Here is a 27,679-nt window from a genome sequence, read left to right as displayed (position 1 = left end):
GTCCAGGAGGCGGACCAGGCCGCTGCCAGGGTTGGGTGCGCCGCTGAGCGGATGGCAGAGGGAGCAGAGCGGATTCCTGAGGAACGCTGGCCAGGTGAGAAGGCCTTAGGCTATAACTTGAGAATTAGCTGCAGGTGCAGCCCAGGTTGTTGGTGGCGCTGAACGAAGAGCAGGAGGTGGGGCTCTGATGGCGGCGGGTGGCGTGCGTGAAGCGGTGTCTAGGGCCTTGCAGGGGAGGGGGCGTGGGATGTGGGGTGGAGATATCCTGGAATGGAAGGATGTGAAGGTCCGGGATGGGGCGTGCGCTTAGGGCCAGGAGGGCGTGCGAAAGATCGGATCCTGGGACTAGTCCCGGAGAGGAAAGCGCTGAGGATGCTGAGGGGGTGGGGTGCCCGCGGTGGCTGGTGTCAGAGGTGTTGAGTTCTGTGAAGGAGGGAGGCAGGGAGTTGGGACCTGCTGGAGTGAGCAGAGGAGGGGCGTGAGGCGGGGAGTACAAGAGTGAGAGGGTACGAGGAAGTGTGTGGGCAAACTGGGCTGGGGAAGTTACAGCCCTGGAAACTAGAACGAGGGTGGGACTAGGACGCCACAGCTCCCAGGCACCGTTGGGGAGAGCAGATGCTAAGTGTATAAAAGTGTCTCTGCTCGTATTTACTTTAGCGATAAGCGAAAATGACCAGAGAGCACACTAGGAAAACTCTGTTAATGTCCGGACTTAAATTACCAGTTCCCGTACTCAGTATTCTGGTCCAGCTCTAGTCCTTTCATTTCCTGGGCATGTGGCTCCTATCAGCTCAGTGGTGTAACCATTTTTCTGTTTCAGGCATTCCAGAAAAACAGATACAGACCTGCGGGGTGTGGCGGGTTTATTGACTTCCTAAAGTTAGATGTTTATTTTTGATTGCAAGATAGGGTGAAACGTTGGGGTTTTAATTTAAAAACACATGTAAAACTGCCCCTCTGGGACAGTTAATTAGGGGAAAGATGATGTTGGAGCTAGGAATGTATGATTCTTTATGCCTTCCACCTAGTCCCGTGTTATTTTTTCCTATCTTTTCCTCCAGTAATAGTGAGAAAAAGATTGGGAAGGATGCAGCTCCCCCCCCCCCCCGCAGCCTTGACAATGTTGCATATCCTTTATTACTATATTCTTAATCGTTTGGCCCTTGATCAGCTTACGGTTTAAGAAGGTAGCACTATATAGCATCTGCCTTCGGCTCAGGTGATCTTGGGGTCCTCAGATCGAGCCCCACCTCAGGCTCCCTGCTCAGCAGGGAAGTCTGCTTCTCCCCTTCACCCACTCATGCTCTCTCTCTTACTCTCTTTCAAATAAATAAATAAAATCTTAAAAAAAAAAAAGAAAAAGAAGGTAGCACTATCTTAAACAGAAATAGATAACCTCCTTTCCACGTTTTATTTTAATCTAATTTTTTTTCTTCCCTGTGCTTTTCATGCTTCAGTAGGAAAAATTCATTTTCTTTTGCCTTCAGATTGTCATCTAGTTCCATGAGCTGTCACTCAGATCAGTGGCTTAAATCAGCAGTGTCAGTTACAGACAAGTCTTGAGACAGGCAGCTGGCATTGGCTGTAGATCTGAGCAGTCGTTGCAGTGTGATATATGGAATTGAAAGTGCAGTGATCTGTGTACGCATATCTCTCCCTCTTGAGTGCTTCACTACTTGCATTAGTGAACAGTCATGCTCTTTAGTTGACCCTATGACCCCACTGGGATTTGGAACAGAAAGAAACTTGTAGCCAGTCAGTGGTTGCTGCTGAAATGCAGGGCGGCCACAGATCAGGGATATTCAATCATGACTTATTTCTCTGATTTCTCTTTTCACCTCTGTACTTAGTATTCATTTCCTGGTTTCTTTCATACATTTCTGCTTTTTTCTAGAATGCTCTCTTTCTCCATTTAATTATTTTTTTCCTCTATTTCCAGTCTTTCCAATTTTCTTTGTATCTCTTCCCCAACCACCTTTTTTCTATTCCCCTGTTTGCTCTTTACTCCCGTTGTACCACAGTATTCTGTACTTGTTAGCTGTGAAGGAGTGGGAAGCAGAATTATGGTGATAAAGAGTCCAGTCACTCCTTTTGAGTCTTGGCACATAGACCTGACTTAGGCTTACTTCCTTGCCAGTCAGTCATACCTTAGGCAAGGCTTGGGTGTTAGTATTAGCTCTGACCCTCTCTGGCATGTTCATTAGCCCCTGCCTCTTTTATGGATTTTTGCCACCATAAAATAAGAAAATGAATTAGATAAGTTGAAAGTGTTTAATATCCTACACTGATGACTTTTCCATTTCAGCTATTTGAGTGTCATCTGCTGCTACCCATTGATGTCAAGATGACTAAGCTGGGATTTTTGCGGTTGTCCTATGAGAAGCAGGACACACTTCTGAAGCTTCTCATTCTGTCAATGGCAGCTGTGTTATGTGAGTGTGCATGTGGACCTCGCTTTCTCTGGGGATGGAAAGGGGAAAATCTTGAAAAAAAAAACAACAACCAAGAATGGCTTTCTTAAATGCCTCGTTCTTTTCAGTAGATTGTGATGTGTTCTTTTTACTGTTATCCATCAGTATAATTTTTTGAAGATGATATAAGAAACACAGGATTATAGAAGTAGGACTAGAGATCATCTGAGAAAGAATGGGAAACATGCTGTGCTCATTCTCTTTTCTCTTAGGACTGAAAGATATACTGGGGACCCTTGGACACTGAATTTTGTAAAAGACAATTGTCTTCAGTCTAGTTTCTAGTTGCCTACTTTTAGTATTTCTGAAAATCTCTTCAGAACTTATTCTGTTGGGGCGCCTGGGTGGCTCAGTGGGTTAAAGCCTCTGCCTTCGGCTCGGGTCGTGTTCCCAGTGTCCTGGGATCGAGCCCCACATCGGGCTGTCTGCTCCGCGGAGAGCCTGCTTCCTCCTCTCTCTCTCTCTCTCCCTGCCTCTCTGCCTACTTGTGATCTCTGTCTGTCAAATAAATAAATAAAAAAAAAAAATAAACAAAATCTTTAAAAAAAAAAAAAAAGAACTTATTCTGTTTTTTTTTAATTAATTAATTTATTTTTTAGATTTTTTAGTTCTTGATGAGTCGTAAGTATAGTCTTGATTTGCTTTACCTCTTAGTTTGCTCCAAAGTAAAGGTTAGTTGTGGGGAGGGGAGGTCAACATATAGAAAAAATGACCATGTAAGTTGAGTGCAGTATTAATACGTGAATGCACTGTTCAACGCCTTAATAATGAGTTAAATGTGTCCTGCCTATGTCTGCCTATGTTACAATGCCTAGGTGGCATTGTCAGGGATAGTGAAATTCTTTTGTTTCCCCTATGTGGGAGAGATGGATAAATAATTTATTCAGAGCTCTCTGTCTTTCTCTCTTCTTCTTTTTTTTTTGTTTAAAGTAAACTCAACCCCCAACATCGGGTTTAGCCTGTGACCCCAAGATCAGGAGTCACATGCTATACTGACTGAACCAGCCAGGAACCCCCTATTTAGGAATCAGTTTATATTTCCTGTGACTTCTTTGCTTGATAATACTGTTATCTCTATAATATATTAATCTACTATATTTCATGGCAGACTACCATTAAAATACTATCTCTCTTGGTTTTGCAGCGTTCTCCACTCGTCTGTTTGCTGTCCTGAGATTTGAAAGTGTCATCCATGAGTTTGATCCGTGAGTACTTTTGCTTGGACTGATGTTTGCTTTGGAAAGCCTTCAGGTTCATGGGTTTCAAATTTCACATTCTAATCAGCTCTTGGTGTTGGGGATGTGCTAGGGAGCACATATATTTAGAGCAAAAAACCCTCAAGTTTTCCAAAGGAGATAATTGCTTCCTTTTGAGACATTTTTGTTGGAATTAACCTGGTAAGTCTCTTGAACTCATTAGGTGGCTAGCCTAAGAGAAGTCTGGCTGCTCAGTGTGGTCCACAGTTAGTGATACAAATTGAGGGAAAGGGGCCTGGTGTGTGTTTAAGGCTCAAAAGAAAAATCACAAGTCTTGAACTTGAGATTTATGACTTTGTTTAACAATTTATATGATAGGAATTGGGCCCTATTGGTTAAGTTCTAAGATATTGGAGAGAATTTAAAGCCATGAGTTTGATTAGGGATTTTAGGGGAGTATTCATTTTATTTCAAGCACTGTTTCACAGACTATTTCTAAGTCTACAACCCTGTGAGATGGAGGTGCTGTTTTCCCCTATATAAATGAGGAGACTGAGGCTGGGAGAGGCTATTGAAGGCTACATGTTTGGAAGAGTCAAGATTTGAATCTAGGTTTGTCCATCTCTAGACACTAGAGTCACTGTATTTTATTGCCTTAAGTTTAGGCCTAATTAAACATTTGGAAATCCAGAATCATAGGTTCTTCAAGTGTCGTTAATATTTTAAAAATAGCATCTATCAGCTTATGGATCATTGATAAGAGTTGATTTACAAATTTGTTATTTTGTGTAGGTATTTGAAAGCATTTTGGAGGCACACAAGTACTTTCTTTGGGGCCTCTTAAATAAATTTATTTATTTTTTCTCATGAATGAGAAAATATATCCTTTTGTTTCTTGATCACCAGTCTGTTACAGCTTTTTCTCTGTAACACTGAGGTGAGATGATCAGGGAAAATGAGACTGTCTGCTTTGTAGCCAGACCTAGAAGGAACTATAAAGATTTTGTGATTTGATGCTTGCTTTTGTGGAGCAGGAAACTGAGGCCTGTCTTGTGACCACAGTCCAGACCTCTTCCCACTAATTTATACTTTCTCTGGCTTGTCCTGCCTGCCCTTAGGTAAAGAACATAGTTCTCACATATGTTGACTGCCTGCTACCTTCATCCTTGTGTTTCTCTGACAGTTAACCAAAATAACATTCATCAGCAACAAATAGAAGGATAGAAATTTCTGCCATCTGCTACTTCTGCTTACTTCAGCTGCTCAAACTTGACTGACCAAGAGGGAAACAGGGTTAGAGGGATGGGCAGGAAAGGTAGTTAGTCATCATTACCTTTAGTAATTAAAAATTCCTTTTATTTATTTATATTTTTATTTATATTTTTTCCTTTTTTTAAACTTCTTTTTACTTTTTTAATTAAATTTTTATTTGAATATAATTGGTACACAGTGTTCCATTAGTTTCAGGCGTACAGCATAGTGACTGGACAGGTTTATACATTATGGTGTGTTCAGCACAAATGTAGCTATCATCTGTCACCATAACAGTGTTATTAAAGTATCATTGAATATATTCCTTATGCCATGGCTTTTACTCTTGTGACTTATTCTATAATTGGAAGCCTATGTTTCCCATGCTTTTTCATCCATTTAGCCCATCCCCCCAACCTCTGCTCCTCTGGTAAGCATCAGTTTGTTTTCTGTTTTTACAGGTCTGATTCTGCTTTTTGTTTATTATTGTGAGGTCATATGGTATTTGTCTTTGTCATCCGGTCTTTCTTTTAGCCCAGTACCCTCTGGGTCTATCCATGTTGCTGGAAATGGCATAATCTCATCTTTTTATGGTTGTGTAATATTGCATCTGTGTATATATGTATATGTGTGTGTATATATATGCCATATCATCCTTAATCCAGTCATATATTGATGGACTCGTAGGTGGTTTCTGTATCTTGTCTACTGTAGATAATAGTGCAGTAAACATATGAGTGCATGTATCTTTTCAAATTAGTGTTGTCATTTTCTTTTTTTTTTTTTTAAGATATTTATTTATTTGATAGAGAAACAGCGAGAGAGGTAACAGAAGCAGGGGGGATGGGAGAGGGAGAAGCAGGCTTCCCACTGAGCAGGAAGCCCAATGCGGGACTTGATCCCAGGACCCTGAGATCATGACCTGAGCCGAAGGCAGATGCTTAACACCTGAGCCACCCAGGTGTCCCTGTTTTCATTTTCTTTAGGTAAATTCTCAGTAGAGGAATTACTGGGTCATATAGTATTTCTGTTTTTAATTTTTTGAGAAAGCTCTGTACTGTTTTCCACAGTGGTTGTACCAATTTACACTCCCACCAGCAGTGCATGAGGGTTCCTTTTTCTCCATATCCTCACCATACTTGTTATTTCTTGTCTTTTTTAATTTAGCCATTTTGACAGGTGTAAGGTGGTATCTCATTGTGGTTTTGACTTGCATTTCCCTGATGAGGAGTGATGTTGACCATCTTTTCATTGTCTGTTGGTCATTCTTATTTTTATTCTCACTATATTTTTTTTAAAGATTTTATTTATTTATTTGACAGAGAGATCACAAGCAGGCAGAGAGGCAGGCAGAGAGAGAGAGAGAGGGAAGCAGGCTCCCTGCTGAGCAGAGAGCCCAATGTGGGACTCCATCTCAGGACCCTGAGATAATGACCTGAGCCGAAGGCAGCAGCTTAACCCACTGAGCCACCTAGGCGCCCCTATTCTATTTTTTTAAAAATATTTTTTTCTCTTATTCTTTTAAAATAAGAAACTTAAGAGGCTATGTACCTTGGACCTAAAGAATTGTGTCTTTCCATGTCTAACTCCAAGCATTTTATATCAAATATTCTTTTTAAATATCTTATTTTTAAGGAATCTCTACAACCAGTGGGGCTCAAACTTACAACGCTGAGATCAAGAGTCACGTGCTCACCAACTGCGCCTGACAGGCATTCCTCACATGTTTTTGTGTAATTTATATTTTTATGTTATTATGTGGTGACGTAGAGAACTATTTTAGATAACATGAGTAGGACTTGTTGTAAGTTTAAGCACTCATTAAGAAGTTTTTGTTACAGGGCGCCTGGGTGGCTCAAGTCATTAACCATCTGCCTTTGGCTTGGGTTATGATGATCCCAGTGTCCTAGGATCGAGCCTCATATCGGGCTCCCTGCTTGGCTGGAAGCCTGCTTCTCCCTCTCCCACTCCCCCTGTTTGTATTCCCTCTCTTGCTGTGTCTCCCTCTGGCAAATAAATTAAAAAAAAAAAAAAAGTTTGTGTTACTTAGTTGATTAAAAAAATGGTAAGGTGTGTGGGTGTTATATCAACATCTTCAGAGGTGCTGATCACTTGAAGTTGTCCTTATGTACTCCTGTGTGGCATCAAAATGTTCTTTTGTATGTTCCTGTCTCTTGGAAAGGGCCAAATTTATTGGTGCCTGCATCTCAGCTGTTTTGTGTTTGGTGCTTCAATTCTCTGACTGGTGCTTATGCCTGCTAATTGTCATGCTGGTGAAGAAGTATCCTGCTTGAGTTAGGCTCCAGTGGCAGTTCCTTCTTAGGGAAGCAGTGCGTTAGTTGAGACAAGGATAGAATTGAGGGGACTTAGGGTAATATAAAATGATTTTCATTCTTGGCATAATTTTTGGTACCAAATTGATTTTTATTAGAGTAATGGTTAAGTTTCTCAGTGGTGAAACCTGAGGAACAAAATTCTCTTCAAATTGGTACAAGTGTTTGAGTACGAAGGGGAGGAGACCCACATCATTTCTTTCTTGCCATAGATACTTTAATTATCGGACTACCCGGTTCCTGGCTGAAGAGGGATTTTATAAATTCCATAACTGGTTTGATGACCGGGCCTGGTACCCTTTGGGACGAATCATTGGAGGAACAATTTATCCAGGTGAGAGGAACAGGATTTAAAAAAAATTTTTTAAGAGAAGGCATTTCTATATTATAGAGCAGTTTCCCTTATTTTTAATATCTTCATTTTGTGACGACTGTAACTTCATTCTGATTATAGATTCCTAAAAATGGATCTTATGTATACAGGAGAACATGTCTGGGAGTTGGGGATGGCTGAATTTTCATAAATTCTGGAATTTATAGGCCTACCACAGTTTCTGTGTTAGTATTTCTGATGGTTTGTCTGGGTCTATGTTACCACTTTATTGATACTTCCGTTTTCTCTTTCTCTTTCCCTTAAGTTCATTGTCTCAAGATAACCTAATGGGTTTTCTTCTTCCTGTTACAGGCTTAATGATCACTTCTGCTGCAATCTACCATGTACTCCATTTTTTCCACATCACCATCGACATTCGGAATGTCTGTGTGTTCCTGGCCCCTCTCTTCTCTTCCTTCACCACTATCGTCACGTACCACCTTACCAAAGAGCTCAAGGTGAAGGATTTGGGGTGATAGGCTTGGGAATGAATGTTGAACCCCTCTAGTAGATGCTAGAGGGTGGGGGACCAAGGGCCAGAGAAGGGCAGGGAGCCAGAGACTAAAGACAGCTTTGGCTAGGCTGAATTACTGGGTTCACTCCAGTCCCTTCCTTAGAATATGTGGTTTCTCTGTATTAACAACTGTTTGTTCTTAGAGAGAACATTTGAAGGCCAAATGTAAATTTCTACATAAGGAAAAGAAAAACATTTAAAATGTGAAAGGTGAGCTTTAGATTTCGAAGTTCTTACAACCTAAGGGAGAGGAAAAACACAGGAAGTGTTCCAAAATGGTTAATATTTCCTACTGGCAGTGCACATTTAGCCATTATTTGTTGATTTTTTTAAACATTATTTAAAAATTATTAAACCACTGTTGTAGTAGGCTTCACAGTACTGACTCTCTAATTCTAGGTTCCAGATTGCTGATCCTGGCTTCTTGGATGCTATTCTTAGTTTGTGGCTATAGTGACGGGGAGATACCTGAGAGGTGATAAACTAGTAGGAGGTCTTGGGACACTTGAGTTTAGTTTGGAAACCTTTTCATCTTTCTCTTTGCTGCTCTTCTTCCAAATCTGACTCTTTCAACAGATAAGTCCTTACTTGCTTTTGGAGTGATGAGTTATATTTTGTTGTTCTTCTCTTCTGAGCTCACAGATTGCTTTGTGATATTACAACTTGATTATCCAAGCTCCTGTCAGCTTTAGTCCAGATAGATGATCACCTTTTGGCTTTTTGACTAGGTAATAATTGTCTTCCTTTGATTATCCTTGCATACCTTTTAGAGGTGTGACTGTTCAGCAGTGTGCAGATATTGTTAGGGATAGTATTCATAAGCCTGGGAATACTCCAGCCAAACAGCCCATTCTGGGGCAGTGTCTGATGTCTGACAGCTTACATAATTTGTCTGTGCTTAGCAGATGTGTATTCCGTTTCAGAGAAACTGGTCTTATCATGGGGAATTGCTTGTGAAGTTTTTAGCTTTCTCGTGCTGTGAACATTTCTAGGACTTGTAGCATCACTTCTACCTTGGAAACTGTTGGACTGTTCTCTTGGCCCATTTTAAGTAGAATGGACAAGTGGATCCTCGTCTGTCAGGAGTGAATGATGTTAACTTCCTGTTACCCCTCTTTTCTTAAAGGACGCAGGGGCTGGGCTTCTTGCTGCTGCCATGATTGCTGTAGTTCCTGGATATATCTCCCGATCTGTGGCTGGCTCCTATGATAATGAAGGTAAGACTTAAAATGCTGAAGATGATCTGTTCATCTCATTATTCAGTAGATCTTGAGGAAGTGCAGTAGAATCTGAGTTCATATCTGATGTTAGCAGTAGCAAAAATGGTATCTGGGTGAGAAGATTACAAATGGGAGGAAGGGACTCAGACAAATTTATAATCTCTCTTTCTGTCATTTCCTCCAGAAAGGTAGCTGGTAATTTTCCTTATGTAAGGCCTTTTGCTCTTCTCTGGATTTATAAAAGTAGAGTTAGTTTAGTGTTGAATGTTACTAATATTTTAACATTGTAATCATTTACTTTGTTTTCTAGATAAGAGAAATGAATAATTTTTTTTAAAAGATTTTATTATTACTATACATTTTTTAAAATTTATTTTTTTAAATATTTTATTTATTTATTTATCAGAGAGAGAGAGAGACAGCACTCAAGCAGGCAGAATGTCAGGCAGAGGCAGAGAGAGAAGCAGGCTCCCCACTGAGCAAGGAGCCTGTTGTGGGACCCGGTCCCAGGACCCTAGGATCATGACCTGAGCTGAAGGCAGCAGCTCAACAAACTAAGCCACCCAGGTGTCCCTATTATATATTTTAAAAATATTTTATTATTTATTTGAGAGAGTGAGAGAGAACATGAGTGGTAGGGAGGCACAGAGGAAAAGGGAGAAGCAGACTGCCTGCTGAGCATGGAGCCAGTGCTCTGGGATCATGATCAGAGCCAAAGGCAGATGCTTAATTGACTGAGCTAGTCAGGTGCCCTAAGAAATGGATAGTCTTTTTTTTTTTTTTTTTTTTTAAAGATTTTATTTATTTATTTAATCATGGAGAACGGACAAGCATGGGGGAGGGTCAGAGGGTGAAAGTGCCTGATGCCTGACCCTGGGATCATGACCTGAGCCGAGGCAGACCCTTAACCACCTGAGTCACCTAGGCACTGCCAGAATTAGTATTCTTTTCTTTTCTTTTTTTTTTTTTTTTAAAGATTTTATTTATTTATTTGACAGAGATCACAAGTAGTCAGAGAGGCAGGCAGAGAGAGAGAGAGGAGGAAGCAGGCTCCCTGCTGAGCAGAGAGCCCGATGCGGGGCTCGATCCCAGGACCCTAAGACCATGACCTGAGCCGAAGGCAGAGGCTTTATCCACTGAGCCCCCCAGGCCCCCCAGAATAGTATTATTAAACATTGTGCCAGTATGGCCTTTTATTGAATTGTTACTCTGTTTTTTCTGCAGGAATTGCCATCTTTTGCATGCTACTCACCTACTACATGTGGATCAAAGCAGTAAAGACTGGTTCCATCTATTGGGCGGCCAAATGTGCCCTTGCTTATTTCTACATGGTAACTTTTCACTCCTTTCTTCCATGAGTGTCTCTGTTGGGATCAACTGATAGAAACTGGAAATAGCTCTTGGGCTTTGAGACCATGAATTGGAGGCTAGAAGTCTTTATTGTCTCTTGTGTCCCTAGAAAGTCCAGTCCAAGGCAGGTGTGGATATCCGTCTATTGTGTAATAGCAAGGCAGAGATAATGTTTTAATTTTTAAAGTTTTCCAGATATCATATGTCCTATGGGTACATATTGGTTATATTTTTTCCTGTTCAGTCTTATGTGTTCACTTAGACTTCTCTTAACTGCTTCTACTTGCTATGAATCCTTAAATCCTCCCTATAACATTATAATCGATTGCATCTGGATTAACCCTGAGGGTTCTGTACTACTTTTGTGATAATGATGGCAGGAGATATAGAGAATAGGGGATTGAGTTACAGTAATAGGTATGAATTTGATTTTCCTATTTAAAGAAGTCAGTTATTTAAGCTCTTTAAGCCACTTGGCATAAATGAAGATTGTAAAGAGATGTTCTTTGTAAGGTCACAGGTAATACCCGAAGTTATAGTGGGGTCTGAGGAGGAGTACTGAGAGGAACTGTTCTTTTTTATCCTGTCATAGGTCTCTTCATGGGGAGGTTATGTGTTCTTGATCAACTTGATTCCTCTTCATGTACTGGTGCTGATGCTCACAGGACGTTTCTCCCATCGGATCTATGTGGCCTACTGTACTGTTTACTGCCTGGGCACCATTCTTTCCATGCAGATCTCCTTTGTGGGTTTTCAGGTGAGCCCTAGACTGAGTAGAGTTTTTTTTTTTTTTTTTTTTTAAAGATTTTATTTATTTATTTGACAGAAATCGCAAGTAGGTAGAGAGGCAGGCAGAGAGGGAGGAGGAAGTAGGCTCCCTGCTGAGCAGAAAGACCGATGCGGGGCTCTATCCCAGAACCTTGAGATCATGACCTGAGCCGAAGGCAGAGGCTTTAACCCACTGAGCCACCCAGGTGCCCAAGTAGAGTTTTATCTTCTTCTGTGTTCTCTAAACAGCTCCAACTAGCTTAATTTATCTTGGATTCTGATGAAGAGAGTAAGACTTACTCATAGTCTAACGTGGGACTGTCGTGTTAATTGAAGCAACAGAATCATTGGTCATTAAAGTCTGCTTCCAGGGTGCGTTAAGATTTGTTGCATAAAGTTAGAATTGAATGACTTTTAATTTGGCTTAGGTTTGTTGGAGGAGAGACATTTTGAGCTGAGTTGATGTAAATGCAAAGTTATTTCCAGTCCTTTTTAATGTTGATGAGTCCCTGTATTAGTAATGATCCTTGAACTTCTTGATGGGGCCTGTGTGAAAGTCCTTTAGGAAGCAGAACACAAACGTTTAAACCACATTACTCATAGTGTTAAGACACAACTGTGAAACCAAAGAATTAAGTGGTTTGTTTGATTTCTCATGTAAAATTCTGATAGAAATGGGACTCTTATTCAGAGGTCAGCAGTGTTTCCTTACTGATCACCTGCTGTATGCAGTTTGCTAATCAGTGAAATATAAAAATTAAAAATACAGTCCTGGTCCTTAAGGGAGTTATAGTCTTACAGGGAAGGAAAACCAGGCAGATGTCTATATTCGGTAATATAACAATTCTGGAAATGTATTTCCTGGACCAGCACTGTCTAGGAACTTGTTAGAAATGCAAATTCTGGGGGCAGCTGGCTGACTCAGTAGAGCATGCCGCTTGAAGATCTTGGGATTGTGAGTTTGAGCCCCATGTTGGGTATAGAGATTACAAAAAATAATAATAAAAATTTCAGTATTCTGAAGAAGCAAATTAACTCCAAATTTTTTATTAAAAAAATATAAATTCTGGGGTTGCATCAGAGACCCACTGAATCAAACTCTAGGTGAGGACTCCACAGTCTGTCTTAACACTCTCGTCTTTGCTTTCCCCATGGTTATGGTGCTCACTAGTTTGAGAACCATTGATCTAAGCAAAGAAAGAATTAGTAAGTAATGGAAGAGATCTAAAGTGCATTGAACATAGAGGGGAATAATGGATTTCAGTTTGGAAGATCAGGCGAAGTGGTATTTGCATTGGGCCTTGAGTGATGAGAATTTCTATGGACGCAAATTGTGGAAAAATGAGAAAATTGCTATCTAGGCTAAAGAAATAGCCCGAGCAAAGGCCAGAGGTATGATAATGATAATGTATGGCATTTTTTGGAGGACCCCAAGTACTCCTTGGAAAATGCGGTGGGCGAATTAGACCCTTCCCTCCATTGGCTAAATCCTCTGAGCCTCAGAACTCATTTGACCTTTTGTTTGGTCCAAACTAGGTCAGGATAATTCAGGTCTAGGCTGGATCCAGTGCTTTTCAGCATTGTCACATACATGCTTTTACCTACAGCCTGTCCTTTCATCAGAGCACATGGCGGCCTTTGGGGTCTTTGGTCTCTGCCAGATCCATGCCTTCGTGGATTATCTGCGCAGCAAGTTGAATCCACAGCAGTTTGAAGTTCTTTTCCGAAGTGTCATCTCTCTGGTAGGCTTTGTCCTTCTCACCGTGGGAGCTCTCCTCATGCTGACAGGTAGGGAAGGCTCACAGCTTGTGTGAATGGGTATGGAACATGTAAACTTCAAAAATATAGGTTATTTCTTGACCACAGAAAGAGTCATTCTTTTCCTCCCAAGATTATAAAGTTCTGCTTCCTCACATTCAGTCCACTTGTCACCCCAGTGTTTGGATTCTGTGTAGAATGTCTTGTTAGAGTAGCTCTTAATGTCAGAAACACACTTGGTGAAAGGACTGTATCTCACCTTGCTAGTTTTTCTCTCTTTTTTTTTTTTTCTTTCTTCTTGGTAGGGTGGGAAAAATCAGTACTGCTGGCCATATCCTACAAACATGGCCTTGTCTAATCCCATAGGCACTAACCCATGGCTGTTTAGCATGCCACGTTTTCCTCACTTCTTAGTCGATCTGATACTGCCCATGTCTCTATGTATTGTCTACTTTGGAGCAGCACTGGAGGATGGAGCTGACTTAGTTTATAGAGTTGGCCATGGTTGCCAAGTTTGACCTAAAACCCTTGGAGAATGCACTTTTGCCTCCCATCTCTGAGTTCATGTACAGCCAGATTTTACTTTGCTAGCTGTGCTGACAAAAAGTACTCTCAACTTTGAAAGAAAGGATGGAATGATATTCTCAAAATAATGATGGCATTTTAACAAAAACCTAATCCTTCTCTGTCTCAGAGACGCTTATTAAAATGGAAAATTGTGGTTAGTTAGGATCAGAGGTTATTTTGTTTCAGGAATGATTGTGAAACGTTTGTTGCTTCTTTGCTGCCAGGAAAAATATCTCCCTGGACCGGGCGTTTCTACTCACTGCTGGATCCTTCTTATGCTAAGAACAACATCCCCATCATTGCTTCTGTGTCTGAACACCAGCCCACGACCTGGTCCTCGTACTATTTTGATCTTCAGCTTCTGGTCTTCATGTTTCCAGGTTTGTCTGCCTTGTTCTGAGGTGGCCTTCTTTTGTAAGGAACACCATTTGAGGGCACCTGGGTGGCTCAGTGGGTTAAAGCCTCTGCCTTCAGCTCAGGTCATGATCCCAGGGTCCTGGGATTGAGCCCCACATTGGGCTCTCTGCTCCGCAGGGAGTCTGCTTCCCCCTCTCTCTGTCTGCCTGTCTGCCTACTTGTGATCTCTCTCTCTCTGTCAAATAAATAAATAAAATCTTTAAAAAAAATAAAGATCATTTGATTTAAATAAGTAAATTACCCCCATCCTTGTGTTTTGTTGTTTCTGTTCTTTCCCCTTTTACCCTATGCCATGCAAAGGATGGCTAAGCATTTTTCTAATATTTGAGGCAGAGTAGAAGTCAGAAGTTGAACAGTTAGAGATGCTGGCAAGTTCAGAGCCTTATAGTTTTCTGTTCATTTGTGTTATAAGTTAAAATTCAGCTTGCATTTGGATTCAGGTTTTGGTTTTGGTTTTTGAGTACTTTCAGTGTACCTCTCTCTCTCATCCCCTATTCATGATTCTTCTCTGTTTATTCCTTAGCAGTATTGAAGTTTGAGAATAGGCGTGGCTGATAGTAAAGACTCAGCTACTTACGTTCTAGCCAATCCAGATACGTTTTTGGATTTACTAGAGGTGGGGTGCTTCCTCCTTTTTTTTTTTTTAAAGTAATGTAACTTCTAATTTTTTTCTTATGAAATTAAGTTGTCTCTTGTAAAAATATAGACAAGTTGAAAAACATAAACATTTCAGTTTTCTTCACATTCCTATTGCTACTGTTAACATTTTGATATATATTGATCCAGTTATTTATTTATTTTAGGGTTTTTTTTGTTTGTTTTTCTGTAAGATTTTATTTGAGAGAGACTGAGAGAGAGAGCACAAGTGAGGTGAGGGGCAAAGAGAGAAGCAGACTCCCGGCGGAGCAGGGAGTGTTATGCAAGGCTTGATCCTGGGACCCTGGGATCATGACCATAACTGATTGAGTTGTCCAGGCACCCCTTAGTTATTTTTTTTATTAATTTTTTTTTTTTTGTAATCTCTGCACACAGCAGGGGCTCAAACTCATGACCCTGAGATCCAGTGTCACATGCTCTTCTGACTGAGCCAGCCAGGCCCCCTCATCCAGTTAATTTATTGAATAAAAATGAGATGATAAAGTTTCTCCCCAATTTTTTTCATTTTATAAAGATTCATATTTTCTGTTATTGAGTATTATTTTAGAGTTATGATATTTAAATATATTATTTGTTTTTACAAGTACAGAGATAAGTAAGAGGGCAAATGGTCCATAATATCTTGCAGCAATACTTTAATTGATGTATTATATTCTCTTACATAAATATACTATAAAAATTAGATCTTTCGGGGCGCCTGGGTGGCTCAGTGGGTTAAAGCCTCTGCCTTCCGCTCAGGTCATGATCCCAGGGTTTTGGGATTGAGCCCCGCATCAGGCTCTCTGCTCAGCAGGGAGCCTGTTTCCCCCTCTCTGTCTGCCTGCCTCTCTGCCTACTTGTGATCTCTGTCTGTCAAATGAGTAAATAAAATATTTAAAAAAAAAATTAGATCTTTTATGTTGGATATAGGTGTTTTCTGACTTTTTGGTATTTTAAAGAGTTCTGTAGTAAACATCCTTGCATGAGTCTATGATTATTTATTGTAGCTGCTTATTACTTCTTTTTATTTTTACTTTTGCAGTTGGTCTCTATTACTGCTTTAGCAACCTATCTGATGCCCGGATTTTCATCATCATGTATGGTGTGACCAGCATGTACTTTTCGGCTGTCATGGTGAGGAATGCCCTCAGTCATAACATCCCTGCCCCTGACTCTGAGGGGCATGGCAGGATTCAGAATGTACTGATGAGTGTGCATGTGTTTCCCTTGGAGCATTTGAGGGGTTGAGTTGTAAAGCTGCTCACTGTTGCTGCTCCTTCTCAAGGGTGTATAACGGACTGATACATTCTGGTTATGGGGCCCGGCATTCTTGGCTTCATAACCTTGTGTCAGGAAGGGGTACATACACTCTGTTGAAGAAAGTGACTGTCGCAGGTTTCTTCCCCTTTCTTTCTGTGTGTCTTAGGAAAAGAGTTGATATTTTCCCCTTAAAGCCTTGGGAAGATTGTCAAGTGTTAGACTGTTGAAAGCGTAGAGATTTTATATATTGTTGTAAAACAGTGCTTCTTAAACCATAGTTAAATACATTCTTTAACATACCATTATTTGGGACACATATACATATATAACTGAAAACAGTTTAAGAAATACATTCTTCTACTGTAGATATATCAAGTATTTTCTCATATTTTTTTCTTGAGAAATCATGTTTGTTGAAAACCACTGAACTGGTGTCATGATAGGTTGAAATCTGTAATTTGTAAAACTCCGATTAGACTGTTTTTGTTTGCTTCCTGTCTCTTACAGGTGCGTCTTATGCTAGTGTTGGCACCTGTTATGTGCATTCTTTCTGGCATTGGAGTCTCCCAAGTGCTGTCCACTTACATGAAGAATTTGGATATAAGTCGTCCAGACAAGAAGAGCAAGAAGCAACAGGATTCCACTTACCCTATTAAGAATGAAGTGAGAATTAAGCAACACTAAGAACAGGCTTGGGAAATTCTGTGTGTGTGTGTGTGTATTTTTTGGGTGTGGGAATATTGTCATAGTAGTCAGAGTGGACTTGTATAGCCCCTGACTTGTTTTGCTTCATCTCATCTATATTGTGTGTAAGAATCTGTTCTGAGTTGTTTAAATCTAATTTGCTTTACAACACAATTCTTCCTTGTTTAGGTGGCAAGTGGGATGATACTAGTCATGGCTTTCTTTCTTATTACCTACACCTTTCATTCAACCTGGGTGACCAGTGAGGCCTACTCTTCTCCCTCCATTGTGCTGTCTGCCCGTGGTGGGGATGGCAGTAGGATCATCTTTGATGACTTTCGAGAAGCTTACTATTGGCTTCGTCACAATACTCCAGAGGTAAAAATTTGGGAGGAGTTGGATTGAGGGGTATGGGGAAGTGGGAGACATTTACCGTGATAGTGAATTGTATAGCTTTTAGATGGGTAGAAAACCTGGAGAAATTTGAACTATAGAACCCGGGTGTTGAATGAGCCCTGATGGTCAGCCTCCATTCAATTCAGGACTTTTTCAGTATCCTTACTGGTGTAATCATCTACACTTTGACAGCGAGGTGATTTTATCATGAGGCAGACCACCCTAATTGTAAAAGAAATCAGAAAATAGAAGCAAGAAAAAAAGATAACAAATTTTGCATAAAGTCATCACCTGATGATAAGCACTTTTAACATTTTTGTTTATACCTTTTGAGAATCTGAAGTGGTTTTCTTTGCAAAGCTATTGGAAATAACCCTTCTGAGTTAGACTGTTAATCAAAGCTGTAAGAATTTTTAAACTCTTGCCCATTATATTCTGTGGCTTATATTCCCCCCCATTCTGATATTAACTACTTTTTGTGTATTGTTAAAGATCATTTATTTAATGTAATTACCTCATGACACCAGATTATTTGGAAATATTACACCGTCCCCTATACCTTCCATCCTATTATGCTTGTTTAGATAAGGTGATCTGAGATGAAAGTATTGGGAATGTTGGATTATATAATTTGCCCTGAGATTTCATGATTATATTATAAATGTAGGACCAAGTGCCAAGATTTATTTTCTGGCTAGGCATTGCTTCACTTACTATCAGATGCCCTTCCAGGTCTTTTCTTGTATTTGATATTTGGAGGCAGCAAGCTTATTTTCATTTCCCATTCTTTTCTCAGGATGCGAAGGTCATGTCATGGTGGGATTATGGCTACCAAATTACGGCTATGGCGAATCGGACAATTTTAGTAGACAATAACACATGGAATAATACCCATATCTCTCGAGTAGGGCAGGTAAGATGAAGGAATCATTTGAGTGTTTGGCGCACAGGGTCTAGTTGGGAATATTTCTCTCTGAGGGATTATATGACTTGGAATTCTGCTCTGAGAAATGTGCATCTATTTTGCTAGGCAATGGCATCCACAGAAGAAAAAGCCTATGAGATCATGAGGGAGCTTGATGTTAGCTATGTGCTAGTCATTTTTGGAGGCCTTACTGGATATTCCTCTGATGGTATGTACTTGATTCTATTTCTAACTACAGGTCATAGATTCTAAGAAAACTAGATGAATCTCCAGTTTTTCTGTTTGTTTTGTTTTGTTTTACTAATATCAACATATTGGTTGGGGAAGTTCCTAAGTATAGCTTTAGGGTTTATATGTTTTGTTTGTTTGTTTTCAATAAGTAAGAGGTAAAAGTAAAATTTCTCATATAGGTATGGCATTGTCTAAAGACCTAGGAATAGTTCCACAACACAACCAGTAAACAAAGAACATAAAGCTTAATTAGCTGAACCTTTGTGGTGTTCATTTCATAGTCTGTTATAAATCTAATAAACAAAAAGTAATAGCAAAGCAAAATACAGTGTTAAAAAAAAAGAACATAAGGCATCTGACAATGAACTTACGAATTAGCATTTTTAATGGGTTTAAGCCATAGATTTCGTATGCCAGCTTAAAATGTTTCATATTTATATGTGTGTGTGTGTGTGTGTGTGTGTGTGTGTGTGTGTATGGCATATATTACTGTGTTCTCTATGATTAATAGTAAAACCATATTTTTAGAAGATTTGTCAAAGTGTGGTTCTCTCCCTTAAAACAACTTAAACTAAAGCAATACCTTATTTTAATACTTGAAAGTGTTCAACACTTTTTAAGGTTTATAATGAAAAGTGGTAGCTACTACTCAGTCCCCAAACCTATACTCCCTATGATATCAGTTTCCAGAGGCAATGATTTCTTCAGTTGTTTCTTCTTGTACTCATGTTCCTATTTCTAAAAATATTCATGTTCCTCTATTCATTGATTATTTTAGATATGCTGTATCCACTTAGAATTTTAGAGAAGAAATTTCCTTCTTTTTATTAGTCCCATTTCTTCCTTTTCCACTAGATTCTTCTTTGTGGGGTCAATTTTTAATTTCTGGTTAAATCCAGATAAAGGATTTTCAAAATTTGACTATGTAAACACTCATTGCGGGGTCAACCATACCATGGTTACATTCTTACCTAAAAGAATGCATTTTGTTTTCCTGCGTTTAATAACTACCTCATATTTTTAATCTTAATTTTCTTTGAATACTGCTTCTTAGAGATGTTTAAATTTTAGATTATATGTCTCTATATATACTACATATAAAGTGCCAAGTATAACGTTTAAAGACTGATCTCCATGTGTGTCTTGTTTAAGCACAGGAAGAATGATGATAGCAGGGACATGTGTCCACAGACTTGAACTTCAACAATTGTACCAGAACTGTTTGTGTGTAATCATTTATAGGGTTTTTAATAAACACAGTATAGCCAAATACTACATAAAATATTTGTATATGTATATATGTATTTTTATATATGTGAACGTATACATTATATGTGGTAGAAAGAGGTAATTTCTCAAAATCTTAGCACTAACCACTGTTAAATAACTGCTTTCAGTCAGTCAACCTTTTATTGCCTACAGAGTTGCACGGAAGTATGTTTAATGATGGCAGAAAAATGAATGTCATTATTTGGATTATATTGTAAATTTTTTCTCTGAAAATAAGGGAAGTAGCACATGAGACACTTGACAAAGTGGAAAGAAAGTGCTAAGATGAAGAGGTTTCAATTATACAAATTTTATTTATTTATTTAAAAAAGATTTATTTATTTGTTAGAGAGAGAGAGAGTGAGCGAGCGAGCACAGGCAGACAGAGTGGCAGCAGAGGCAGATGGAGAAGCAGGCTCCCTGCCAAGCTAGGAGCCTGATGTGGGACTCGATCCCAGGATGCTGGGATCATGACCTGAGCCGAAAGCAGCCGCTTAACCAACTGAGCCACCCAGGCGTCCCCAATTATCCAAATTTTAAAGTGAATTTCACATTGAACATTTAAAAAATATGCAGATATTGTAAATATATAGCATGATCAGTTTTCACAAGGGAAACATATCCATGTAACTAGCGCCCAGATCAAGAAACAGAACATTACTCATGTCCTAGAATTCTTCTTCATATATCATGCATCTGTCTATCCCCACTGTCCAGTCTTAAGGGTGACCACTATCTTGGTTTCTAATGCCATTTGTTCGTTTTTTAAACAGATTTATTGAAGCATTTTAACATATTATACACTGCATATATTTAAATCTGTAATTTGGTAAGTTTTGACAAATATATATATATTTGGGTAGTTTTGCCTGTTTTTGAACTTTGTAAATGGGGTAGTACAGTATATACTCTTTGTTTCTGGCTCTTTTGGTCAGTGTTGTGTTTGTAAGTTTCATTCATGTTGCAGGTCATAATAATTTTTTAATTCTCAGGGCTCAGTTAATTCTCAACTAATTGAGTGGCTCAGTTGGCCTTTTGCTTAGGTCATGATCCTGGAATCCTGGGATTGAGTCCCGGATTGGGCTCTGTGCTCGGCAGGGAGTCTGCTGCTCCCTCTGCCCTTCATCCCGCTCTCTCTCACTCTCTCTCAAGTAAATAAATAAGATCTTTTATTTTTTTATTTTTATTTTTTTTAAGATTTTATTTATTTATTTGACAGAGATCACAAATTGGCAGAGAGGCAGGCAGAGAGAAAGGAAGGGAAGCAGGCTTCCCACCAGGCAAGAGAGCCTGATATGGGGCTTGATTCCAGAATCCTGGGATCATGACCTGAGCCGAAGGCAGAGGCTTTAACCCACTGAGCCACCCAGGCGTCCCAATAAATAAGATCTTCTAAAAAAAAAATTCTTAATTCTCATTCCTGTGTGTATTCTATTGTGCGAGTATAGCATAATATATGCATTTTACTTTTTATTTTTATATTTATTTATTTATTTATTTTTTTATTTTATTTTATTTTTTTTTTTTAAAGATTTTATTTATTTATTTGTAAGAGAGAGAGAGTGAGAGCGAGCACAGGCAGACAGAGTGGAAGGCAGAGTCAGAGGGAGAAGCAGGCTCCCTGCGGAGCAAGGAGCCCGATGTGGGACTCGATCCCAGGACGCTGGGATCATGACCTGAGCCGAAGGCAGCCGCTTAACCAACTGAGCCACCCAGGCGTCCCTATATTTATTTATTTTTAAAAGATTTTATTTATTTATTTGACAGAGATCATAAGTAGGCAGAGAGGCAGGCAGAGAGAGAAAGAGGAAGGGAAGCAGACTCCTGCTGAGCAGAGAGCCCGATGTGGAGCTTGATCCCAGGACCCTGAGACCATGACCCGAGCAGAAGGCAGAGGCTTAACCCACTGAGCCACCAGGCGCCCCTACTTTTTATTTTTTTATTATTTATTTATTTATTTTTTAAAGATTTTATTTATTTATTTGACAGACAGAGATTACAAGTAGGCAAGAGAGCCAGGCAGGGAGAGAGAGGAGGAAGCAGGCTCCCCGCTGAGCAGAGAGCCCGATGTGGGGCTCGATCCCAGGATCCTGGCATCATGATCTGAGCTGAAGGCAGAGGCTTTAACCCACTGAGCCACCAAGGCGCCCCATCTACTTTTTATTTTTTAAAAAGAACTTATTTATTTGAGAGAGTGTGCACGTGTGTGTGCATAAGGGAGTGGGGGCAGAAGCAGAGGGTGAAGGAGACTCCCCAGTGATTAAGGAGCCCAGTACTGGACTCCATCCTGGGATGCTGGGTTTACGACCTGAGCCAAAGGCAGATGCTTAACTAATCGAGCCAAGTGCCCCAATGCATGCATTATAGTGTTGATGGGTTCAGTTTGGCACTGTCACAAATGATGCTCTTAATGAACATTATAGTGCTTGCCTTCTGGTGATAATAAAGAATGGAATTACTAGTTGAGAAGGGATGTATGTTTTCAGCTTTAATAGGTACTGGCAAAGAGATTTTTAAAATGGTAGTACCAATTTATATTCCTACCAACAGTGTCTGAAATTCTTGGTTGCTTTGCATTCTTACCGAACACTCAATATTACAAGTAAATCTTTTTCATTTGTGCCTGTATGTGATGGTAATACGGATGTTTTAATGAAGATGGAGAAACTTTTCCTTCATATCACTTGGTTATGAGGACTATAAAAATGTGATGATCAGAGATTTAGTTAGGTCAAATTGATGCATAATTGTGAGAATGATAGCATTGGTTAAGTTTATGTAAAGAAAGACTCAGAAAGAAAACTTTAACAGAGAAAAGCTTTCTGTGGACGTTGTGCTATGTTTTTGAATTGTTGAAAGAGTAGTGATTTGACAATTTCTCTGATCTATATATGTAAGCTAGACTTAAAAAAAATTAGATAAAAAGGAACACTGTCTTTATCTACATTTGTGAAAATATTCATGTGAAAATCATGAAAGAATTACTGTTTTATTTTCTCATACTGAATTTATTTCTCAAGCTCAAATTATTGAGCTGCATTAGTTAGAATTCTGAAAAACTCAAGAGCTATTGTATGATGAAAAGGAGTGAAGGAATGAACCCCAAATCCAAAGATTGTTGCTATTATTTACATGGTAATAACATTCCAGCTCATGCCTTCCGTGAGGACTTTTTAACTTTTTTTTTTTTTAAGGATTTTATATATTTATTTGACAGACAGAGATCACTGGTAGGTAGAGAGGTGGGCAGAGAGAGGAGGAAGCAGGCTCCCTGCTGGACTTGGAATCGTGACCCGAGCGGAAGGCAGAGGCTTTAGCCCACTGAGCCACCCAGGCGCCCCAGTAAAGTGTTTTTTTAAAAAGCATACAAAACTTGGGCCCTGAAGATGATTCTAAAATGTTTTGAGCATTTTTAAAAAAAGATTTTATTCATCTATTTGAGAGAGAGAGACAGTGAGAGCACAAGCAGGAGGGGCAGAGGGAGACAAACAAGCAGACTCCGGCTGAGCAGGAAGCCCCAGTCTCAGGACTCTGAGATCATGCCAGCCAAGTTAAATGCTTAACTGACTGAGCCACCCAGGCACCCCTCTTTGGAGCATTTTTATGCTATGTGATACCAGTTCCAAAAACAACATTTTCTAAAGGGATTAACAGGCATTTGGGTAAAAATTATATTGCATTTATTTGTTTTTTTTTAAATTTTATTTATTCATTTGAGAGAGAGCGAAAGAGAGCACAAGCAGGGGAACGGCAGAGGGTGAAGAAGAAGCAGGCTCCCCACTGAGCAAGGAGCCTGATGTAGGGCTTGATCACAGGACCCTGGGATCATGACCTGAGCCAAAGGCAGACACTTAACGACTGAGCCACCCACGCATGCCTAAGTTTTTTTTTCCTTGTGATGAGAATTTTTAAAATCTCTTAGCAACTTCAAATATATAATGCAGTATTTTTTTTTTTTTTAAGATTTTATTTATTTATTTGACAGAGAGAGATCACAAGTAGGCAGAGAGGCAGGCAGAGAGAGAGAGAGGAGGAAGCAGGCTCCCCGCTGAGCAGAGAGCCCGATGCAGGACTTGATCCCAGGACCCTGAGATCATGACCTGAGCCGAAGGCAGCGGCTTAACCCACTGAGCCACCCAGGCGCCCCTATAATGCAGTATTCTTAACTATAATCATCATGTTGTATATTATATGCCTAGAACTTACTAATCTTATAACTAGAAGTTTATCACCTTTGACCACCTTCAACCGGTTTCCCCTACCCCCCTCCCTGCCCACAGCCTGTGGAAACCACAATTCTGGTTTCTGTTTCTGAGTTTGTTTTTTTTAAATTCCACGTATAAATGAGATCATACAGTATTTGTCTTTTGCTATTTGATTTATTTCACTTAGCATAATGCTCTCAAGACCCATCCACATGTTGCAAATGGCTGGATTTCTTTTTTATTTTTTTTCTATGGCTGAATGGTATTCCATGTTACATATGTGAGGTAAATTTATATTGTAGTTGTATTTTTAATTTTTGAAGAACCTGTGTACTGTTTTCTATAGTGGTTGTATCAGTTTATGCGCCCACCAGCAGTATACAAGGTTACCCCCTTTTCCACATCCTTGGTAGCATTTGCTATCTCTTGTTTTTTCTAGCAGGTATGAGGTGATATCTCACTGTGATTTTGATTTGTCTTCCCCTAATGATTACTGATGTTGAGCACTTTTTCATGTACGTGTTGGCCATCTGAATATCTCTGAAATACCTATTAAGGTCCTTTGCCCATTTTTTTTTTTAAGATTTTATTTATTTATTTGACAGAGATCACAAGTAGGCAGAGAGGCAGGCAGAGAGAGAAGGAAGCAGGCTCCCTGCCGAGCAGAGAGCCGGATGCAGGACTCGATCCCAGGACCCTGAGATCATGCCCTCAGTTGAAGGCAGCAGTTTAACCCACTGAGCCACCCAGGCACCCACCCCCTTTGCCCATTTTTAATCAGACTATTTGGGGGGTTTGTTACTGGGTTGTAGGAGTTCCTTATATAGGTTGGCTGTTAATCACCTTTGTTAATACATGGCTTGCAAATATTTTCTCCCATTCCATAGGTCGCCTTTTCATGTTGCTGATGGTTTCTTTTGCTATATATATACTCTTCCATTCTTACAGCTTGTCAGGTTTTTGCTTCAGACATAACTTTTAGGAAACTACAGTCTCAGTACTCCTGGATAGTTCAGTTGATGCTCTCTGGTGTTTTGTTTTTGGTTCTTTTTCCCTGTGTGATGTAGGTAAGTTTCTGTGCCTCTCTTTTCCATTAGTAAGATGGAGGTAAGAATGCAGACACTACAGTACATGAGGAAAGCAGAATTATATATGGAATGCTTACTTTGTGACAAATGGTATACTAAGTGCTGTACATGTTCTTACTCATTACCCTTTTGTTGTATGTACTCTTATTTCTCTATCACCCACCTAGAATTGGCAATGCTAAAATTCAAACCCAGGCTGTTTAGATCCAGAATCTGTTCTTAAGCACTGAGATATCCCCTGTACCCCTTTGCCTTGGTACAGTAGGAACCTTTCTTCCTATGGATCAATAATACTTTTTATACTAACCATCCATTTCCCTAAGGCTTGTGGAGAAGATTCACAGGTGACATTCTAAGAGAGATAACCTCAGTTGCTGGTGGTGTCAGTATTTATGGACCTTGGTAGTATGGTTGACTTCTCATAGATAGGTTTTGGAGGTTTGTAATTTTGCAACTGTAGGTCAAGAAGATAGCATGTTAGTTCTGATAAAGTTGCTACTTTCTAGGTCTGTGCTGTCTGATAGAAATATAATGGGAACCACATACGTTGTTTAAATTTCTATTAGTCACATCAAAATAAGTAAAAAGAAACTAAGAAATGAATTTTAGTAATTCAACTGAATATATCTAAAACATCATTATTTAACCATGATATTTTACTTGTCTTGTTCTGTTTTTGGACTAAGTTTTTAGAAATCCAGTGTGTACTTTATACTTAACAGCCCATCTTAATTTGGATTAGCCGCCTTTTTTTTTTTTTTAAAGATTTTTATTTATTTGTTTGAGAGAGAGGGAGGAAGGGAGACAGAGCACAAGCAGGGACAGGGCAGTGGGAGAGGGAGAAGAAGACTCCCTACTGAGCAGGGAGCCCGATATGGGGCTCGATCCCAGGATTTCAGGATCGTGACTTGAGCAGAAGGCAGATGCTTAACTGAGCCACCTAGGTGCTCCTGGACTGGCCATTTTTCAAGTTTCAGTAGCTACATGTGGCTGATAGATAAAGTTACTATATTGGACAGCTCAGACCAACTAATACCTGGGAGTAATTTCTAGTGTGACTTAAGTTTGGACCAATAGCTTTCAGAAGTCTTAATAATCTATAGGAAATGTAAATTTTGAGGGGAAAAATTTTACCCCCACATTGTGTTTCCCATTTTAAAAGATTAGCCATTTCTCATTATAAAAATATTTTGAGGGATTTTCTTAGAAGTAGTGGCTTTTTCACATGTCCCCTCATTATGTTGTACACATAAAACTAATATTGTATGTCAACTGTACTTAAAAAATAAAAAAGGAAGGAAATAAATAATAGTTTTTATTAGGTAATTTAGCTCCAGCAAACTTTGTGACACAGCCGTTCTCTTTCTGCTTTTTTGTAGACATCAACAAGTTTTTGTGGATGGTCCGGATTGGAGGGAGCACAGATACAGGCAAACATATTAAGGAACACGATTATTATACTCCAACTGGGGAATTCCGTGTGGACCGTGAGGGTTCTCCAGTGCTGCTCAACTGCCTTATGTACAAGATGTGTTACTACCGCTTTGGACAAGTCTACACAGAAGCCAGTGAGTGATGCATAATAACATTAGTAAGAACAGTAATGTTAATATGTATAGTTTTTTTCATAGGCCAGGCACTGCTCTGAGTGCTTTACATCTGTTAACTTGTTTGACCTTTACAACAACCCAAAACATAGATAACTAATATTATTTCCATTTTATGTATGAGGAATTTGAGGAAGGAACTTAACCTGTCCCAAATCATGGAACTAGTGGCAGAATTAGGTTAAACTCAGGCAGTCTGGGTCTAGATTCTGTGATTTTTACCATTATATTTCACTGTGTCTCAGTAAAAGGTATTGCAGTGGAGAGAGGAATGAAGGGGGGATACAGTGATATAAAGGATTTCTCATTTCTTTCAATAAATGCCCAGAGAGTAATCTGATTAGTTTAAGTCTTTGCTTTTGATTTTAATTCCTTGTTTCTGTACTAGGGACAATACCTGAAGTGGATGCAGGCCTTTGACTTCTGTTTGGTTCTTCTCTGATGCATGGAAGGGTGACTAGTGTAACACAGAGGCTTTTGGATAGCAGTCCTCAGGAATGGAAGGGCTGGAAATCAGCCCCCTGTATTTTTTTTTTTTTTTTTAAGGTTTTATTTATTCATTTAACAGAGAGGGAGAGTACAAGCCGGAAAAGCACCAGGCAGAGTGGGAGGGGGAAGCAAGCTCTCCGTCGAGCCAGGAGCCAGATAGGGGACTCTATCCTAGGACCTTGGGATCACGACTCTAGCCGAAGGCAGCTGCTTAATGAACTGAGCCACCCAGGTGTTCCATTTTTTTTTTTTTTTTTTTTAACAATTTTACTTAATTGACAGACAGAGATCACAAGTAGGCAGCAGCAGGATGGGTGTGTGTGTGTGTGTGTGTGTGTGTGTGTATGTGTGTGTAGTGGGAAGCAGGCTCCCTGCTGAGCAGAGAGCCAGATGCAGGGCTTGATCCCAGGACCCTGAGATCATGACCTGAGCCGAAGGCAGAGGCTTAACCCACTGACCCATCCAGGTGCCTCAAACCCCTGTCTTTTAGAAAACAGTTTCCATGGACTTTTTCAAGCATCAGTTTGGAGGACTTGAGTCAGGGTAACACTTGATTTGTTCTAACTACCTGAGGTCTTTTTATGTAGGCCCTACTCTCTAAACAAACTTCAGGCTGAGAAATAACATTCCAGTTAGTAGATGATTTACCAAATTGATTTATTCTTTCCTTA

At 39.7% G+C, this 27,679-nt stretch overlaps 1 protein-coding gene across 1 annotated transcript in view; it reads left to right on the top strand.

The window, feature by feature from the left end:
* STT3A (STT3 oligosaccharyltransferase complex catalytic subunit A) overlaps nucleotides 1-27,679 on the top strand; it is a 30,384-nt gene continuing 2,705 nt past the window's right edge. The window contains exons 1-16 of the mRNA XM_059414294.1: nucleotides 1-94; nucleotides 2,306-2,432; nucleotides 3,616-3,676; nucleotides 7,464-7,585; nucleotides 7,937-8,082; nucleotides 9,265-9,355; nucleotides 10,583-10,689; nucleotides 11,301-11,465; nucleotides 13,084-13,264; nucleotides 14,026-14,181; nucleotides 15,897-15,988; nucleotides 16,622-16,777; nucleotides 16,988-17,176; nucleotides 17,991-18,107; nucleotides 18,225-18,327; nucleotides 26,292-26,480. Coding sequence (XP_059270277.1) covers nucleotides 2,345-2,432; nucleotides 3,616-3,676; nucleotides 7,464-7,585; nucleotides 7,937-8,082; nucleotides 9,265-9,355; nucleotides 10,583-10,689; nucleotides 11,301-11,465; nucleotides 13,084-13,264; nucleotides 14,026-14,181; nucleotides 15,897-15,988; nucleotides 16,622-16,777; nucleotides 16,988-17,176; nucleotides 17,991-18,107; nucleotides 18,225-18,327; nucleotides 26,292-26,480 — 1,963 coding nt within the window. The 5' untranslated portion in view covers nucleotides 1-94; nucleotides 2,306-2,344. The remainder of the gene's footprint in view (nucleotides 95-2,305; nucleotides 2,433-3,615; nucleotides 3,677-7,463; nucleotides 7,586-7,936; nucleotides 8,083-9,264; nucleotides 9,356-10,582; nucleotides 10,690-11,300; nucleotides 11,466-13,083; nucleotides 13,265-14,025; nucleotides 14,182-15,896; nucleotides 15,989-16,621; nucleotides 16,778-16,987; nucleotides 17,177-17,990; nucleotides 18,108-18,224; nucleotides 18,328-26,291; nucleotides 26,481-27,679) is intronic.

Source organism: Mustela nigripes, chromosome 1 (genome assembly GCF_022355385.1).
Source record: "Mustela nigripes isolate SB6536 chromosome 1, MUSNIG.SB6536, whole genome shotgun sequence".
In the NCBI taxonomy this organism is placed as follows: Eukaryota; Metazoa; Chordata; class Mammalia; order Carnivora; family Mustelidae; genus Mustela; species Mustela nigripes.
Note: the sequence above shows the minus strand (reverse complement) of the source record. Positions and strands in the feature narration are given on the sequence as shown.